The 14,545-nt window shown below is 42.1% G+C and overlaps 1 protein-coding gene across 4 annotated transcripts in view; it reads left to right on the top strand.

Moving 5' to 3' along the window:
* The first annotated feature begins 4,039 nt into the window (after window positions 1-4,039).
* Window positions 4,040-14,545, top strand: part of lancl2 (LanC lantibiotic synthetase component C-like 2 (bacterial)) — a 54,740-nt gene continuing 44,234 nt past the window's right edge. The window contains exons 1-3 of one of the 4 annotated variants that reach the window (XM_024392776.2): window positions 4,040-4,326; window positions 4,478-4,584; window positions 5,255-5,463. In XM_024392776.2, the coding sequence (XP_024248544.1) occupies window positions 5,296-5,463 (168 nt within the window). In that variant the 5' untranslated portion in view covers window positions 4,040-4,326; window positions 4,478-4,584; window positions 5,255-5,295. Of the gene's footprint in view, window positions 4,585-5,254; window positions 5,464-5,879; window positions 5,941-6,134; window positions 6,250-14,545 lie in introns of those variants that run through there. The other 3 variants (XM_024392777.2, XM_024392775.2, XM_024392778.2) reach the window with 3 other exon arrangements.

Here is a 14,545-nt window from a genome sequence, read left to right as displayed (position 1 = left end):
ATCCGCCCCTCAATCCTAACTAGTCTCCCTGTCCCTGGTGCTGAAAATATTGCTACAGCATGATGCTGCCAGAAATGCTTCACCGTAGGGATGGTGCCAGGTATCCTCTAGATGTGACGCTTGGCATTCATGCCAAATAATTCATTCTTTGTTTCATCAGACCAGATATAATCTTGTTTCTCATGATCTGAGAGCTTTAGGTGATGCTTAGCAAACTCCAAGCGGGCTGACATGTGCCTTTTACTGAGGAGTGGCTACTCTACCACAAAGGCCTGATTGGTAGAATACTGCAGAGATGGTTGTCCTTCAGGAAGGTCTAGGAAGAGTCTTGGTGGTTCCAAACTTCTTCCATTTAAGAACGATGGAGGCCACTGTGTTCTTGGGGACCTTCAATGCTGCAGAAATGTTTTTGTACCCTTCCCCAGATCTGAGCAGCGACACAATCCTGTCTCGGAGCTCTACGGACAATTCCTTTGACCTGCACTGTCAACTGTGGGACCTTATATATATGTATACCTTTCAAGATCATGTCCAATCAATTGAATTTACCACATGTAGACTCGAATCAAGTTGTAGAAACATCTCAAGGATGGTCAATGGGATCAGGATGGACCTGAGCTCAATTTCGAGTCTCATAGTCAAGGGTCTGAATACTTACGTAAATAAGGTATTGCAGTTTTTTATTTTTAATACATTTGCAGAAAATTCTACAAACCTGTTTTCGCTTAGTCATTATGGGGTATTGTGTGTAGATTGATTGTTTTTGTTTTTTAATAATCCATTTTAGAATAAGGCTCTCACATAACAAAGTGGAAAAAGTCAAGGGGTCTGAATACATTCTGAATGCACTGTATTGGACACCCACGTACTGTATTGATTATTCTCACGTCTACATATGCCATACATTAAGCATACATTCACAAGCCCCCTGGCTGAATGTATTAACCTACATCCCTGTTCTCGCATGTAGTCTATGTATATATACATGACATTCCAGTCCCTCTTTGCTGGTTGACAGCTACAGTGGGGCAAAAAAGTATTTAGTCAGCCACCAATTGTGCAAGTTCTCCCACTTAAAAAGATGAGAGAGGCCTGTAATTTTCATCATAGGTACACTTCAACTATGACAGACAAAATGAGAAAAAAAATCCAGAAAATCACATTGTAGGGTTTTTAATGAATTTATTTGCAAATTATGGTGGAAAATAAGTATTTGGTCACCTACAAACAAGCAAGATTTCTGGCTGTCACAGACCTGTAACTTCTTCTTTAAGAGGCTCCTCTGTCCTCCACTCGTTACCTGTATTAATGGCACCTGTTTGAACTTGTTATCAGTTTAAAAGACACCTGTCCACAACCTCAAACAGTCACACTCCAAACTCCACTATGGCCAAGACCAAAGAGCTGTCAAAGGATACCAGAAACAAAATTGTAGACCTGCACCAGGCTGGGAAGACTGAATCTGCAATAGGTAAGCAGCTTGGTTTGAAGAAATCAACTGTGGGAGCAATTATTAGGAAATGGAAGACATACAAGACCACTGATAATCTCCCTCGATCTGGGGCTCCATGCAAGATCTCACCCCGTGGGGTCAAAACGATCACAAGAAAAATCGCAAAAATCCCAGAACCACACGGGGGGACCTAGTGAATGACCTGCAGAGAGCTGGGACCAAAGTAACAAAGCCTACCATCAGTAACACACTACACCGCCAGGGACTCAAATCCTGCAGTGCCAGACGTGTCCCCCTGCTTAAGCCAGTACATGTCCAGGCCCGTCTGAAGTTTGCTAGAGAGCATTTGGATGATCCAGAAGAAGATTGGGAGAATGTCATATGGTCAGATGTAACCAAAATATAACTTTTTGGTAAAAACTCAACTCGTCGTTTTCGGAGGACAAAGAATGCTGAGTTGCATCCAAAGAACATACCTACTGTGAACCATGGGGGTGGAAACATCATGCTTTGGGGCTGTTTTTCTGCAAAGGGACCAGGACGACTGATCCGTGTAAAGGAAAGAATGAATGGGGCCATGTATCGTGAGATTTTGAGTGAAAACCTCCTTTCATCAGCAAGGGCATTGAAGATGAAACGTGGCTGGGTCTTTCAGCATGACAATGATCCCAAACACACCGCCCGGGCAACGAAGGAGTGGCTTCATAAGAAGCATTTCAAGGTCCTGGAGTGGCCTAGCCAGTCTCCAGATCTTAACCCCATAGAAAATCTTTGGAGGGAGTTGAAAGTCCGTGTTGCCCAGCAACAGCCCCAAAACATCACTACTCTAGAGATCTGCATGGAGGTATGGGCCAAAATACCAGCAACAGTGTGTGAAAACCTTGTGAAGACTTACAGAAAACGTTTGACCTCTGTCATTGCCAACAAAGGGTATATAACAAAGTATTGAGATAAACTTTTGTTATTGACCAAATACTTATTCTCCAACATAATTTGCAAATAAATTCATTAAAAATCCTACAATGTGATTTTCAGGATTTTTTTTTTCTCATTTTGTCTGTCATAGTTGAAGTGTACCTATGATGAAGATTACAGGCCTCTCTCGTCTTTTTAAGTGGGAGAACTTGCACAATTGGTGGCTGACTAAATACTTTTTTGTCCCACTGTATGTGAAGGGGGAAGAAACAATAGCTGGTAGAACAAAGCAAAATATAATACTTTGTAACTAGGGACAAACTAACTGATAGCTTCTATAGAAGGTGTGAGTGGCCAAATTGCTAATATTGTATTTCACACTGTTATCAACATGCTCATTAAGCACTAGAGCAGAGATAAGGGTAAGTCGAGATGAAAAATGGCGTAATCAAATGCCTTTCGTGTGTTCAGACTTGTTTAATTTGTTTTATGTTAATCCTTTCTGCAATGGCTTTGGTGATGACATTGGCTACCTAACTAAAGAAGAGGTGTATTACTCCCAGACAGTGGTGTAAATTACTTAAGTAAAAATACTTAAAGTACTACTTAAGTCATTTTTTGTGGTATCTGCACTTTACTATTCATATTTGAGAGCTTTCATTTCACTACATTCCTAAAGAAAATAATGTACTTTCTACTCCATACATTTTCCCTAACACCCAAATGTACTTGTTACATTTTGAATGCTTAGAAGTACATGAAAATGGTCCAATTCACGCTCTTAAAGAGAAAATCTCTGGTCATCCCTACTGCATCTGATCTGGAGGACTCACTAAACACAAATGCTTCGTTTGTAAATTAATTCTGAGTGTTGGAGTGTGCCCTTGGCTAACTGTAAATATATATATATTTTTAAGAAAATCATACTGTCTGGTTTGCTTAATATAAGGGATTTGAAATGTTTTATTCTTTTACTTTTGATATTTAAGTATATTTTAGCAATTACATTTACTTTTGATACTTAAGTATATTTAAAACCAAAGACTTAAGTCTTATACTCAAGTAGTATTTTACTGGGTGACTTTCACTTTTACTTGAGTCGTTTTCTATTACTGTAGCTTTACTTTTACTCAAGTATGACAATTGGGTAATTTTTCTACCACTATTCCCAGATAATAGTCTGTCAAAGCACTCATCTGTGGAAATAACCTGACCCACAAGAAAGTTGAGCATGCTCCTTTTTTGTCTAATACAAAAAACTAAACAAAGTAACTTATTTTGGCTGAGAAAAGCACAGAGGATGCAGAAGAGAATAGGATTGAATTGTTCAGCAGAATCACGTGCCCCTGTCAATGAAAACAACAGTAAACATGTTGTCCCACACGAATGATGCAGCGCCCCCTTTGGACCAATTGAGATATCGCTTGTGACTAACACATGCCAGTTAATTACTATAGCTCCCGCCCTGGGCAAATTAGTGTAAATACCGGATCTCTATGGTAAGACCCATTATTCAACCAAGTTTCGTCAAAATCGGCCCAGTGCTGTCAGAGATATCGCGTGTGACTAAGGTACAAACGGAGGAACAGAGACAAATCCACATTCCCCTCCCCGATTTCATCGTGGGGGACAACTAAAGCCATTAATTAAGGGGAAGGGAGAGCGAGGGAAGGGATGGAGGTACACAGGGGTGTTTATAGATGTGTTTGTGGTAGTATAATCTGTGTGCGTGCGCCAAATCAGTACACAGCAGAAACACCATCTGTTTCCTCAGAGGCTAGGACTCAAATTTGGTCCAGATCGGCACGAGACAGCTGCTTATTGCAGGACTGGTGGGCTGTCTCCCGTAGCTCGTCAACCAGTAGGATTTATGAATTTAAAAACCTCTCTCACCGACTAAGAAAGCGGGATCCCGAACATGATGATGAGAGAAGATGCGAACTATTATCGTTGAGAGAGTAAAGTATTTTACATGCTTTTATCTGTATTCAATAACTGCTTTAATTTCCGAGAATTGATAACGTCTTACAGGACTGAAATGGATGAGGAGAGCCTTTCACAAAACTGCATTCATGTGTTAATGCTGAAATCATTCTGGATGCTTTGAAGGCTGCTACGACTGTGGTTCCATCTATCCTCCTGCATCGATGAAGCGCTTGCAACGGCTGAAGACAAACGAAATTAATTGCATGGTCATTATTTGATATAAAAAATAGGTGAGCCTGCCGCGTTTTTATGTTCATTAATAGGCTATTTGTGTCGAATTGTGGGTTTGATTTTGTCCATTGAGAATGTACTTGCTGCAGTAACGGACAGTTATACAAAACCTTGTGACATTGTTATATTTAGGATAAAGTAATATGTAACCAAACGTGTGTCACGTTGCATTTGTTAAAGTAGGCCTAGGCTATGTATTCAGGCTTTCATATCTTACGTGTTTGTTTGTCATTAGCCAATATACATACTTCTCCGCCAGTTTTATAAATGCATTATAGAAGTCTAGCAAATTATTTGATTGTAAATTAATATGTTTTATATAAAGTAAATTTATAAACTTGCGCTGATTCAGATTAACTTAACTTTTTATTCAGGAACGGCCTTTTATTGCTATTTGAGTTGTGAGAATAAATTCCTTATCATAAACTAGCTATCCAAGGTGAATGGATAAGGGATAGCCACCATTAGTTTAGTAGCATCAATTTTCCACAGGTGTCTGGACTCCAAATGTAGCCTATTTATTTTATATGAGAATACTTATCTCTTATATCACACTACAGAGGCCAATATTAAACTAGGCAGATCTATTCAGAGACACGGTCCACAAGCGAAATCTATTGGAAAATTAGATTTCCTCATTTTGAAACGCGCTTTACTGTCTACCAACAGGGAGTCCGTATACATTTTGGCCTTGACGAGTTGCCGTTAAAATGGGAGACAACATGTCCAAAAGATTGAAATTAGTGTCGGCTACGGAAGCGGAGATGGAGGAAAGATCTTTTATCAACCCGTACCCCGACTGGGACCAAGGAGTCTTCACATCTTCCAATTCAGGAATGGACAGTGACTGCAACGAGCCTTTCGGCGAAAATGGAAAGGTAAGAGCCCCTTTGTTAACATTTATTTGCCATAAGTAGCTACTGTATCTGGCTAAATTGTAACGTAGCTGTTATGATTCACTTGCGCATGCCACAAGCGCATCTTTGACATTCTGAAGAGCTCTAACTCAGACAAAGTGCAGTATTAGACAACTCTAGCCCCATTGTGACTGCTATTAGTCAGTAAACACCGCATTACTCAGTAATAACAGTCACTCAGACCATTCCTGCACAGAGCCCACACTACTCTGACACATTATTAGCCTGAAGACCCAACGACGTTGAATTGCTTAGAATTCTATGTAGGGCAGAAATGAGCTTTTCGATAAGGAAAGTTTCCTCTCACGACCTCTACAAGCCAGAATGCCAAATAAAATATACTTTACAGGTTGTCTGTGTGGTTTGTCTTTTTGCAGGTATGAATGTGAGACAAAATATCCACAGAGTAGTGTTATCAACCAGACCTTCAGTATGCTGGTTTGTATGTCGTTTGCATTTCTGTTTTTTATTTTCAACACGGATGCAATTCCAATCCCAGGTGACAAACCCTTGCACAATATGGTCGAGTCTAACAGCAAACACTTCCAGCTGATTGCGAGGAAACATGCTTAGGTCGACTACATTTGGCTATTGTTTACATATTTTGTGCATCACATGCAATTTGTCAACAGATTGAAAATACAAGCGACAGAACTCTTACCAGCGCTGCAAAAAGTCGGGTAAAAAATCTCCACCTCCTACCACCAAAAGGACCAACAGTGTCCACAGCATTGTGGACACTGTAGAGTAAGTGTAAATATAATTTTATTTAACATTCTGTTTTGTAGCTAGAGACATTTGCATCTTTCTTACTGCAACTTTGTTTAGACTGATTTCCATGGAGCAACCATGGTAACAGTGTGGCGGTTTGCCAATGGACAAGTGTGCTGAATCTTGTAATTTATGAGCTGTGACCTGGGTGTCACACTGTTCAGAGGTTCTAGTGCTGAAATTGGCGATCGGCTGTCATTGTTTTATCTTGCGCTAATGGTGCTATGTTTACTTGTGCGCTGTGTTAATGGCACAACTTCCAGTTTCCACAGGCTCCTTTGGATGTCTTTATTTTACCTGTAGCCGTTCCCAATATGACAGATGGCCTCATGGTAGTGCCATCCCACTTCTCACACCAATGCAGCAAATCCCTGGTCCCGTGGAGGAAAGAGTGGTCTGGAGGAAAGGGCTTTTAGAGATGATCTTGACGATTAGCAAGGCTGGTGTAGGAGGTCTATGGCCCGTATACAGTGATGGATTGAATTGTGACATATTGAACTGCAGCTCCCCCTAGGAAAAGTAATTGCATCTAACTGCTAATGAGGCCTTTCGTGTGGATCTGTTTTGGCAGTGGGGTACAATTATGACTCAAGAAACTGTTGTCATTGCCGGCTCCGGCCAGTATTGTGGCTAATCATTTAATGCCCTCTCAGCCTTTATACTCATTAGTATCCTGGCAAGGAAACAAAGAACAAAGCTCGTTTTACTTTTTTAGAAAACAGCCCTAATGTTGGTAACAAAGTTAATTATGTTTCATACAGAGTCACATTTATTTATTTTCCAAGCTATAGCACACAATATTTGACATACAGCAGGTTTTTAAAGGACAAAAGAGTTTGATCTGCATCGTGTTTTCACTTTTGCCATGGAAGAAATATTGCTGTATATTGCTGTATATTGATACTGGTATCGTCACAGCCTTGAAATCTATGACATAATGGTCGTAACACATCATGTAGTCACGTGACCTAGCCTTGGAGACAAATCATTTTGTCATGCAAGACTACAACTCGGTGGCCTTGTGGTTATGTGTCCGCCCTGAGATTGAAAGGTTGGAAGTTCGTTCCCCGATGCGGCAATGCTTGGCACTCGGGGGGGTGTACTTGTACATCAAGTTCCCTCAAGCTACAGAAACAGGAGAGTGCCTGCTCCTATAAGTTGTGCCGGCTCGCACAAGCCAAGGCTACTTACTTACAAGACAAAAATAGAGGAGACTGTAGGCCATTTGGTCTCCCATCTTTTTGCTATTTTCATTAATACCCAGTGGTTTCCCAAGCTATTTTGTGTTGTGAGTTGTGACCCTCCCCCTAAAGCCTTTTAGAATTTCCCTCTGGCCCTCTCTGTCCAGCACAATGCTTCTTGCCACGGTCACCTAGTCATAAGCCTCCACAGCCTCAAACCTGCCTGTCTAATGACTTGGCCTTTAGGCTGCTGCTAGCTAGTCTGGAGCCCTGGACTGAATTGAGATCATTCACAAGTGTGACAGGAGATACCAGGGATAATGTCATGCTCAGCAGCTCATGCATTAGATTCATAGAGGTTGAGTCCTTACCTCTCAACCTTGATGCTGTTATGGGGATTGACAAATAGGTTCTGCACTTTGAGTGGATAGCCTGCCCTAATACACTTAGACCCGGCCTGACATCATATCTCTTTTCCTGCTCCTGAGTGGTTTGGCTACTGTAGTCTGGTCCTCAGGCCAACATTTTGTTGGGTTACATCAATCAAACAGAGAGGGAAATATCAGGGGACACGGTAAAAGAACCAGAGGGATCGTCAGTCACCTGTGCAGTTAAACATAAGTTATGTTCTTAACTTAATTCCTCAGTTGGTGTTGTGTGTTTACTCACTGTCAGCAACAGTACCTAGACCCCGGGGGAGAGAAAGGCAGACGGCTCCATAAAATAACCCAATAAACCAGAATTACACTTCACCCCTCCTCTCTTTAGCTCTCTTAGGCGCTCTTTTTCTCTCACTCACTCACTTGTCTGGCCCAGGGCTGCCTGCAGAGTGGGTCGTGGTTTGGATGAGATTGAGGGGGCAACCAGGGAGCAATGAAAGTTCCCACACAGCCCTAGAGAAAGTCACTTTTATATTGTAATTGAGGTGTTCAGGTCAAAGAACATTTGGTGCCAACATGGCTTGTATGAAAAATGTATTTCTATACGGAACAAAACTATAAACGCAACATGTAAAGTGTTGGTCCCATGTTTTATGAGCTGAAATAAAAGATCCAAGAAATGTTCCAAATGCACAAAATGTTTATTTCTCTCAATTGCACACATTTGTTTACATCCCTGTTAGTGAGAATTTCTCCCTTGCCAAGGTAATCCATCCACCTGACAGGTGTGGCATATCAAGAAGCTGATTAAACAGCAGGATCATTACACATGTGCACATTGTGCTGGGGACAATAAAAGGCCACTCTAAAATGTGCAGTTTTGTCACACAAAACAATGCCACAGATGTCTCAAGTTTTGACAGAGTGTGCGCATGCCGACTGCAGGAATGTCCTCCAGAGCTGTTGCCAGAGACTTTAATGTTAATTGCGCTACCATAATCCGCCTCCAATGTCAATTTAAAGAATTTGTCAGTGCGTCCAACCGGCCTCACAACCCAGGACCTCCACATCCAGCTTCTTCAACTGTGTGATGGTCTGAGACCAGCCACCCGGACAGCTGATGAAACTGTGGGTTTGCACAACTGAAGAATTTCTGCACAAACTGTCAGAAACCCTCTCGGGGAAGCTTATCTGTGTGCTCGTCGTCTTCACCAGGGTCTTGACCTGACTGCAGTTTGGTGTTGTAACTGACTTTAGTGGGCAAATGTTCACCTTTTGAGGGCCACTGGAACGCTGGCGAATTATCCTCCTTTACGGATGAATCCCAGTTTCAACTGTACCGGGCAGATGGCAGACGGTATGTATGGCGTTGTGTGGGCGAGCGGTTTGCTGATGTCAACGCTGTGAACAGAGTGACTCATGGTGGCGGATATGGTATGGGCAGGCATAAATCCATTTGAATGCACAGAGATAGCGTGACGAGATCAACAGCCTAATCAACTCTGTGCGATGAAGGTGTGTTGAGCTGCATGAGGCAAAAGGTGGTCACACCAGATACTGACTGGTTTTCTGATCTACACCTCTACTTTTTTTTAAGGTATCTGTGACAAACCGATGCATATCTGTATTCCCAGTCATGTGAAATCTATAGATTAGGGCCTAATGAATTTATGTACATTTCATTATATGAACTGTAACTCAGTAAAATCTTTAATTGTTGCATGTTGAGTTTATATATTTTAGTTCAGTATACATTATAAACTGAGTCTGATAAATTCAGAAAGAGTATCTACTAGTTTTTAATGTTAGGCTTTGCATTGAGAAAAGCTGCAGCTAGGAAGCAGGTCTGAAAGGAGGAAAGCACAAAGCAGGAGTTTGTGTGCTATAAAGTGGACGATCATCCAGCGGCCAAACGCGAAGCTCTTTGGCCGTGATTTATGATCTAACACCCTCTTACAGTCAATCTTTATTCTGGGCAACTTACCTGCCTCCTATAACTCTTTTGGAGAATTTGACAAAATAGGTTCTCCTCAGCTGTATTTTCCCTTCCCTCCATAAAGTAAACCGATTGATCCTTCACCTCAAGTGTTTTCTGGGGATACAGTGCCTTCAGGAAAGTATTCAGACCCCTTGACTTTTTCCAAATTGTATTACTTTACAGCCTTTTTCTAAAATTGATTAAATTGTTTTTTCTCCATCAAGATACGCCATAATGACAAAGCAAAAATGTTTTTTTTTAATATACAAATTTTAGAAAATATATTTTAAAAAAACGGAATTCACATTTACATAAGTATTCAGACCCTTTATTCTGTACTTTGTTGAAGGACTTTTGGCAGCGACTACAGCCTCGAGTCTTCTTGGGTATTACTCTACAAGCTTGGCACACCTGTATTTTGGGAGTTTCTCCCATTCTTCTCTGCAGATCCTCTCAAGCTCTGTCAGGTTGGATGGGGAGTGTCGCTGCACAGCTATTTTCAAGTTTCTCCAGGAATGTTTGATTGGGTTCAAGTCCGGGCTCTGGCTGGGCCATTCAAGGAGATTCAGAGACTTGTCCCGAAGCCACTCCTGCATTGTCTTTGCTGTGTGTTTAGATTCATTGTCTTGTTGGAAGATTAACCTTCACCCCAGTCTGATGAGGTCCTGAGCGCTCTGGAGACGGTTTTCATCAAGGATTTCTCTGTACTTTGCTTCGTTCACCTGTCCTCTTTCCTGATTAGTCTCCCAGTCCCTGCCGCTGAAAAACATCCCCACCTCATGACGCTGCCACCACCATGTTTCACTGTAGGGATGTTGCCAGGTTTCCTCCGGATGTTTACGCTTGGCATTCAGACCAAAGATTTCAATCTTGGTTTCAGCATACCAGAGAATCTTGTTCAGGCAAACTCCAAGCGGGCTGTCATGTGCATTTTTACTGAGGAGTGGCTTCCGTCTGGCCACTCTACCATAAAGGCCTGATTGGTGGAGTGCTGCAGAGATGGTTGTCCTTCTGGAAGGTTCTCCCATCTCCACAGAGGAACTCTAGAGCTCTGTCAGAGAGCCCATTGGGTTCTTGCTCACCTCCCTGACCAAGGCCCTTCTCCCCTGATTGCTCCGTTTGGCCAGGCGGCCAGCTCTAGGAAGAGTCTTGGTGGTTCCAAACTTCTTCCATTTAAGAATGATGGAGGCCACTGTGTTCTTGGGGACCTTTAATGCTGTAGACATTTTTTGGTACCCTTTCCCAGATCTGTGCCTCGACACAATCCTGTCTCGGAGCTCTGTGGACACTTCCTTTGACCTCATGGCTCGGTTTTTGCTCTGACATGCACTGTCAACTGGGACCTTTTTATATAAACAGGTGTGTGCCTTTCAAGATCATGTCCAATCAATTGAATTTACCACAGGTGGACTCCAATGAAGTTGTAGAAACATCTCAAGGATGATCAATGGAAACAGGGTGCACCTGAGCTCAATTTCGAGTCTCCTAGCAAAGGGTCTGAATACTTATGTAAATAAGGTACAGTTGTTTTTAATTTTGAATACATTTGCAAAAATGACTAAACCTGTTTTTGCTTTGTCATGGGGTATTGTGTGTACATTGATGAGGAGAACGTTTAATACATTTTAGAATCAGGCTGTAGCGTGAACTATCCATGTTAACAACACATCAGCTCTCCGGCAGAATACACTGCAGCATGCAATACAGTAGCACTTCTCACAGCCCCACCCTCTCTCTCCCTCCTATTGTTATGTTAAACAGTGAATGTTTGTTTCTCTGTTGAGCACTCCCTCTCCATGCCTGGCTGCAGTGGGAATTGTGAACTCCAGCTCAATGTTCCTAGTGGTTAGTAGTCAGGCCCGCTGTGCTCCATAAGCCTATGCTTTCAGTAATATGAGCTGGTCCTTTAAATTGATCTCAATTGTTTGTTTTGCATTCCATAGGCCATCTACCCCCTTGTCCTACAGTGTATATTGTTGATTGGAAATTGGTCCCAAGAGAATGGACTGCATATCCATGATCAAACAAGGGGGTTGGCCTTATCCTTTTTATGTGCAGAACGAATCATAAGGCCATGTTCAAGGCCTGCATTAGATCAGACAAATAGTACTCTTTGTGAATATGATTGGTTGTTGTCAAAATTAAATCCCCATAGATTATTTTTTTGTTATCCCTGGATTAACCTTACATCAAGGTTGTGTGTCACTGTCCAAGATGCTTAAACACGGTAGCGCTGCCTTTAGCATTGCAGCACACACTTAACCCAGGCTTAGTTTAGCCTTCGTTCTGACTCTGTCCATGGTGCTAGCAGAATTAGGCTATATTATGTAGTCTTAGGCTACACATACAGGCAGGTTGCTATTGTCTTGGTTGTATGTGGTATTGACGCTGAAAAGAATACAATAGCTAAGGGTGCTGATAGTTCTTGGCTGTGTCTGTGGTCTGTCTGGCTGTGCGTTAGGCGTGGGCGGTATACCGTGTGGGGTATTTGGAAAAAGCCACGGGATGGTTTTTCAATACCTTCAATATCGTCAACTATTACTTTGATGTTTTTCTATAAATGTGAATATTTGTAGCTACTTTTAAGTTATTACCTGCAGTGAACTTAGGAGATAAAGCAGATTGCGTTCTTCATTTTACCTGTCACATTTATTTTAAATCATGCAGTTTCCATAGTTCCCCAGAACAGTTGAGCCAGTCACGTGTTTGTTTGTAAATAGCATAATGGGAGAAAGTGAGCTGGTGAGTCCATAGTGTTCTATATCTATCGGCGAGTCTCTGTTGTGCGGTGCACATGAGGGGATGATGTTACTACTAAATATTTGCCATCAGATCTCTTCTAATGGCTTTCCGACTGAAGTCAGGGCTCTGGATGAGTTGCCATCTTGTGCTTCCTACTAGCATTTTTTCCCCCTCTGTTCTTCTCCCCTCCATGTACACATGCTGCTCTTCCTTCAGAAAAGCATGCGTCAACTTAGTTGATTTGCCCAATTTCTCTCGTTCACTTTCGCTTGTAAATGTCCACACTCACCGAAAATGACATTCGGTAGCTACTCGCTATGCATGTTTAACTTTCTGAACTGGATTTGCCTGCCTTTGCAATTAGTTTTCCGTCAAGATAGAACTACCAAAGGAGTTGCAATCTACTGCAGAGAGAGCCTGCAGAGTTCTGTCATACTATCCAGGTCTGTGCCCAAACAGTTTGAGCTTCTACTTTTAAAAATCCACCTTTCCAGAAATAAGTCTCTCACTGTTGCCGCTTGTTATAGACCCCCCTCAGCCCCCAGCTGTGCCCTGGACACCATATGTGAATTTATTGCCCCCCATCTATCATCAGCGTTCATACTGTTAGGTGGCCTAAACTGGGATATGCTTAACACCCCGGCCGTCCTACATTCTAAACTAGATGCCCTCAATCTCACACAAATTATCAAGGAATCTACCAGCTACAACCCTAAATCTGTAAACATGGACACCCTCATAGATATCATCCTGACCAATTTGTCCTCTAAATACACTTCTGCATCACTGATCTCAGCAATCACTGCCTTATTGCCTGCGTCCGTAATGGGTCCGCGGTCAAATTTACCACCCCTCATCACTGTCATACGCTCCCTAAAACACTTCAGCAAGTAGGCCTTTCTAATCGACCTGGCCTGGGTATCCTGGAAGGACATTGACCTCATTCCGTCAGTAGAGGATGCCTAGTTGTTCTTTAAAAGTGCTTTTCTCACCATATTAAATAAGCATGCCCCGTTAAAAAAATGTAGAACTAAAACAGATGTATCCCTTGGTTCACTCCAGACTTGACTGCCCTTGACCAGCATAAAAACATCCTGTGGCATACTGAATTAGCATCGAATAGCCCCCACAAAACTTTTCAGGGAAGTCAAAAACCAATCTACACAGTCAGTTAGGAAAACAAAGGCTAGCTTTTTCAAACAAATTTGCATCCTGTAGCACTAATTCCAAAAAGTTTTGGGACACTGTAAAGTTCATGGTGAATAAGAGCACCTCCTCTTCTAGCAGCCCAATGCACTTAGGTTAGGAAACACTGTTACAACTGATACATCTACGATAATCGAGAATTTTATTAAGCATTTCTTCTACGGCTGGCCATGTTTTCCACTTGGCTACCCCTACCCCGGCCAACAGCTCTGCACCCCCGTAGCTACTTGCCCAAGCCCCCCGCTTCTCCTTCACCCAAATCCAGATCTTCTGAAAGAGCTACAAAATCTGGACCCCTACAAATCAGATGGATTAGGCAATCTGCACCCTCTCTTTCTAAAATGATCTGCCAAAATTGTTGCAACCCCTATTACTAACCTGTTCAACCTTTCGTATCGTCTGAGATCCCTAAAGATTGGAAAGCTGCCGTGGTCATCCCCCTCTTCAAAGGGGAGACACTCTAGACCCAAACTGTTACAGACCTACAGTGAGGGGGAAAAGTATTTGATCCCCTGCTGATTTTGTACATTTGCCCACTGACAAAGAAATGATCAGTCTAACTTTAATGGTAGGTTTATTTGAACAGTGAGAGACAGAATAACAACAAAACAATCCTGAAAAACCCATGTCAAAAATGTTATAAATTGATTTGCATTGATGGGCAAACGTACAAAATCAGCAGGGGATCAAATACTTTTTTCCCTCACTGTATATCCATCCTGCCCTGCCTTTCTAAAGTCTTAGAAACCAAGTTAACAAACAGATCACCGACCATTTACAATCCC

The sequence above is a fragment of the Oncorhynchus tshawytscha genome, linkage group LG29 (genome assembly GCF_018296145.1).
Source record: "Oncorhynchus tshawytscha isolate Ot180627B linkage group LG29, Otsh_v2.0, whole genome shotgun sequence".
Classification (NCBI taxonomy): Eukaryota; Metazoa; Chordata; class Actinopteri; order Salmoniformes; family Salmonidae; genus Oncorhynchus; species Oncorhynchus tshawytscha.
Note: the sequence above shows the minus strand (reverse complement) of the source record. Positions and strands in the feature narration are given on the sequence as shown.